Genomic DNA, 5,525 nt, shown 5'->3' with positions numbered 1-5,525 from the left:
GAATAATTAGTTATGTTAAATTATATATATTTAAATAAGTTATTTATTTAATCGAAGCGGTTATAATGATGTTTCTAAACCCATTTTAACATTTGTAATTTGTCTACAGAGGAAATTCTGGAGACAAATTATATCTAGAAAATATACGAAGAACTTTTTATATAAGTAATAAAAACAATTAACAATAGCAAGATCAACTTTTTATTTCAGAAATGTTATTCTACATCAAAGAAAATAGTGAACAATACTTGTACAAATCACTTAGCTTTGACTCAATGGACGGCCATTCGTTGCCTGCTAACGCCACCTGTCGGTGAAATGGAGAACTAAAAGGCTCATATATATATATATATTTTTTTAACATATATATATGTATATAATATACTCTAGTAAAAATTTCGCATGTAGCAAAGATAGAAATATATTTTCTTAAATATTTAGAAAGTGACAAAATATCAGATAAATAACAAGATAACAAACAGCATTTTGATTTAAATTCTACATTTATTTATACTAAAATCCTAACAATATCGTAGAATTTTTATTTAAATATTTTAACAGTTTATAACTTCTTTTTTTTTTTCTAAAAAAATTGCTTAATTTTTTTGATTTTCTCTCGTATTAGTTAAACATCAACAATTCATCAATAACAATTCATCAACAATTCATCAATATATTTTGCCACTTTCAAATTTTTTCCATAACTTTCTAACTGATTTAACAATTAGGGAGTTTAAACCCTTAAAATTTTAAAATTATAACTGATTTTAAAATAATTAATTCGGCTTTTTTTTAAAAAAATCAATTTTTTTTTTCAACTTTCCAACATTACTTTTAGTACTCCTACGTTTCTTTCAATCAACAAATGACAGAAAAACAGTTTATATATATATATATATATATATAATTCAGCTTATATAATCAACATCAGGCCTATAAAAGCTCTGAGAAACATTTTAACAATAAATTAAACAATGATTTTTTTCTTGTTTTTTTTAGTGTTTTATAACGAACTATACAAAGTGTAGACTTATACAAGATGATTCGAATCCAATCTTCTACATCTTTGGCTTTCTTACACTAAAAAATACATTACCCTGAAATGTATTGCCCTATATGGCTGCAGCAATTTTCTACAGTAAAATACATAGAACATGAATCATATGGACTATTTTACATTCTTCGAGTCCATTGAATAAGACATCACAGTCTGAACCAACTCGTGGCTGGAATTTTTCTACAAAGTTAAGCATATTTATACGTAACGTATGCACAATAATAACAGAATCCATAGACTAAAAATGTAAATACCTAATAAATCTATACAGTAACAAAAGTCTTATATATATATACACACATATATAAGTTCTTGGACTAGATTTGAAGTCTTCAAAACTAAGGAAGACTTTTGATTATTAAATCAAAAACGTCGTGGAAGACGTAATATTTTCTTTAGATGGCATTTTTCTTTTTGTTTTTTTAGATGGTGAATTGAAAAAAATAAAGAATTTTCATCTTTTGAAGAGATACTTATAACATGGCTAAAGTGAAGTAGTGACTTCCTCAATAACATCTACGCTGCAAACTGCTCTTGGACCTCTTCTTACTGAACTTACCAAAACTGTATCTTTGCATTCTTCTTGATTGGCAATTTGACGTTGGCAGTTTGGGCATTGCTCGAATGGAGTTATTACACTGACTTTTTTCATGGGTTTTGTACGTCTTTCGAGGGCTTCTTGAGTCTTATTCAAATTATTTTCATATTCACTCAACATTAAAAATTTCTCTTCCTTATTGCATGAAGTAATGCAATCGAGTTCATCCAGGATGTTATCCATTACTACTTCTTCAGATATACATGTCAGTTCTGGTTTTTTGATGTCGCCATAATTACTGAAAGTAAAACTTCTTTGATTAAATCGTTTTAATTGGGCATTGCTTCCATTCATTGAATCTTGATACGATGATCTTCGACTTTGAGGATGGCTATAACATGAATCTGAGCATCTTCTATCATTATCTGTAAAGATACTCATTTTTCTCTGTTGAACTTTCCATTTATGTACGTCGATAAGAAACAAAGTGATGCTACCTAAAAGTGTCAGAGCAGATGATAAATAATAACCAGTTTTGTAGCCATATTTTTCATTCAAGTATCCTGGTAAGAGATAGAGATATATATATATAAAATTAATTAAATAGAAATAAAAAAAATTAAATAACTGCAAATAGATTGTACCTGTCAAAGGAATACCAATTACATTGGGCAATGCTTGACACCATTGCACGAATCCCCATGCTCTTGCAAAATTTCTAGCTCGAACTTTTTCGAAAGTGAACATCTTTAGCGAGTAATGATATCCTCCATAGAAGAGCCCATATATCCATACAAATAAAACATAACCGTTATATTCTTCCAATGCCGTGAATGCCAATAACGAGACTCCAACCATAAAAGAAGCAGCTTGGCATAAATATTGTCTAGCTATCATACATTGTACACTGTTTTTAACAACAACGAACCCAAAAGAGGCACTTCCCAGTATAACAGCGAGTCCAATAAACGCTTGAAGAACGAGAAGAGATTGATTATCGATGCCTTCTCTTTCTCCTTGATAGATCTGTAAGTAAATTAATTAAATAATAATTATACAATTCGTCTCATAAGATCATTTATATTGCTGATATATACGTGTATATATACATATATTCCTATCTAAATATATCAAAGAGAATTTTACGACTAGGAATTTGCATGGAAGATCTTTCACAAAAACTGACGAAACTTGTTTGAAAATTTTAACATTTCCGATTATGGAAGTAGATCTTTAATCCTCTGGTTCCGTGACGTCAAATTCGGATGAGTTTTAACGACCCTTACTAGAAGAAAAAGTCATAAAAATGTTTATTGTTTTCCGCACATCTGATTGTGGAAGACTTTTACAGACAGTGGTTTTAACTATCCAAAATAGTAGGTCTCTCCTTTATTTTCTCCATCAAGATTCTATTTTTTTTTGTTCGTAAAAGGTACTTTAGAGAAAGAATAGAATATTATATATATATACATAAATTTAGTTTTATATTCGAAAAAATATAGTTGCGTGCAACTTGTTTGAAAAATTGTTTTTGAGTCTTCATCATCAACTGAACGTCGATAGAAACGGGAATATATTTTTAATAGAATAAATAAATTTGAAATATTGTAGTTTAATAGAAAAATCAAAGTACTTACTAACAGGAATATAGGTACATTAATACCAAAGGCAGCGAAACAAGTTCCACACATCAAAATTTGAATAGTTCTGGACTTGAGCACTCCAAAATCAAAGAATGGTGGTCTTTCTTTATTTGAACTTTTATCTTTTGCCTTAGAGCGTTTTTGTAATCCTTTTAAGTGAAGGATCGCTCTTCTTTGAGGATGATACAGTGATGCTGGTCGATAAAAGATTCCAAGTATGAATGTGACGAATACTAGGCCCGTCACAGCTTGAAGTCCTAGTCTCCATCCTATAGAACTGTTTAAAAAATAAGTTAAATAAATTATTTAAAAAGAAAATACTGTATATACCATTAAANTTTTAGTTCAAAATGTTTTTTTTTTTTCTGGAGTTTGATGAATAAAAAGTATTTTTGTTTCGTAATTTTTAACGTTGGAATGATAAATATTTAATAATTTTCTGAAGCAGTAATTAAATATCAATATTTAAATTGAGCATTATACACGAGTCACGAGTAAAACAGGCAAAATACATAGACAGAATGATCAACAATTTAAAGATAATTCAAGTTTAAAGGACAATAACGTGACCTAAAAATCTATTGAATTTATTAAGCTGAAATTTTCAGATTGTAGTTCTATACATTCCCACTGTCGTATGTCTGTCCGTCTGTCCTTCGTTAACTACATACCAACTTCGGATATAGACCGAAAGCCACGTGTTTTTTAAATAGAAAGAAAGTAACACTTCTGTACAATTATAAAATTCAAATCTATAAAAAAAAAAATGTTAAAATCTTTATTATAAAATTTTGGATATAAACGGAGAATTTTAATTAAATTTTATATTTTTCTATATTGTATAGGAAATCTTCATCAATGTCTTCGTTACAGCTTCCTATAATTTACAGATTTTTCGTAATTAACAGGAAGCTATTAAAAAAAAAAAGACATTAAAAATAAAGGAATTAATAATGTTTTATGGTCATAAACATAATTTTACACATTCTTCATAACAATAAGAAAGAACAATGTTGAAGATTAGAAACATTGTTCTAACATTGGGATAAGAAAGTCGCAAATTTTTGCTAGTTATTTATTTTTTAAACTTTATGACATTAATATTATTAATATTTGTTTCCTATATGAATTAAAATAAGGTTAAATGTGTAAGGAATATCTACGAATAGGAATGTTTTTAATGGATAAATTATATCTTTAAAAAAGACACTTATAAATATTTTAATGTTAAGAGCATTTATATTGGATTTAAGCTAACTTATGAGAATGCAACAAGAAATATTCTGTGCAAAAAAGCAGAATGGAAAGCAAGAATAACAGAAAGAATTTTCTGCCAAGTTGAGCATAAAGAGAACAAAAAATAAGCTGAGCAATGTTCAACTTTACCGATTTATTCTATCTTTCTGTCAAACTGTAACGGTGATTTTGGACGATTTTGGACGTCATACAATAGAAAAATGGCGGAAAGAAATATAATATACTCTTTACTGAAGATATATAAGATTTTTGTGTTTGTAACAGAAAAAAAAGGAGGAACATAATAAAAATTTATTTGAAAAATATTGAAACTGTTGCAGTTTTATTATTAATGTAATAAGATAAATGTAATAGTGTTAGCTTTCGAAAAAAAAAATAAATTAGCAGAGTTGCTTAACTTTCCCAGTAACATTTAAAATTTCGGTGGCCAAAATTAATAGCATCAATCTCCCTAATATACAAACCTCCCTGCAAAATTTCAGAAATTTTCGACAAAAAGCACAGGAGTTATTAAGCTTCAAAGAGAGTGAACAAAATCGTGCCTCCCACATACTAACATCGATACATACAGGGAAAAAACCCCGAATTTTTTTTTTTTTTTGCATTTTTAGGCTTTTTAAGTTTTCTTGAATTCAAAAATGTAAAAATCTTGGAGTGGTCATTTTTGACCGATTGCCATACTTTCCCTCTGTTAAACATAACAGAGCCGAAAAAGTAGCCATTTAACATTAAACATTAGCCATTTTTTGAATGAATATCATTCATTATTTCCTATTACCTTAATATTGTGACTTACCAATGCCCAAATTACTTGTAATTTTTCTGGTTTTATAAGATAATAACTAAGTAAATTTTGGCAATAATCATTTAGAACAATGGACAAGATCAAGTAGGGCCCCATTTCGAATAAAGAAGCATCCTAAAAGTTAGTGTTCATGTAAAAAAAAGTTTATTTTAATAAGTAGTAAAAAAAAATCTGTTTTTATTTATTTTATTCTATATATTTTTATAGTTTTCGCGTATAATTATA

At 28.0% G+C, this 5,525-nt stretch overlaps 1 protein-coding gene across 1 annotated transcript; it reads right to left on the bottom strand.

Moving 5' to 3' along the window:
- Positions 1-207: 207 nt before the first annotated feature.
- On the bottom strand, positions 208-5,217 carry LOC111635542. Its single transcript, XM_023380532.1, has 4 exons — positions 5,177-5,217; positions 3,233-3,515; positions 2,240-2,621; positions 208-2,158 (listed from the first exon to the last, which is right to left on the bottom strand). Exons 1-4 carry the CDS (start codon positions 5,215-5,217, stop codon positions 1,542-1,544), a joined length of 1,323 nt encoding a protein of 440 aa, XP_023236300.1. The 3' UTR covers positions 208-1,541.
- Between the last annotated feature and the right edge of the window lie 308 nt (positions 5,218-5,525).

The sequence above is a fragment of the Centruroides sculpturatus genome, unplaced genomic scaffold, assembly GCF_000671375.1.
Source record: "Centruroides sculpturatus isolate CEXI.00-Female unplaced genomic scaffold, Cexi_2.0 scaffold1012, whole genome shotgun sequence".
Lineage (NCBI taxonomy): Eukaryota > Metazoa > Arthropoda > Arachnida > Scorpiones > Buthidae > Centruroides > Centruroides sculpturatus.
This window is presented reverse-complemented; position numbering and strand designations above follow the sequence as displayed.

Excerpts from the sequence above, each read along its gene's own strand:
- LOC111635542 (XM_023380532.1), bottom strand. The coding sequence starts at position 5,217 with ATGGCTACTTTTTCGGCTCTGTTATGTTTAACAGAGGGAAA. Across the intron at positions 3,516-5,176 it reads TTATGTTTAACAGAGGGAAA|TTCTATAGGATGGAGACTAG; the intron begins GTATGGCAATCG and ends TTTTTTAAACAG. Across the intron at positions 2,159-2,239 it reads AATTGGTATTCCTTTGACAG|GATACTTGAATGAAAAATAT; the intron begins GTACAATCTATT and ends ATCTCTTACCAG.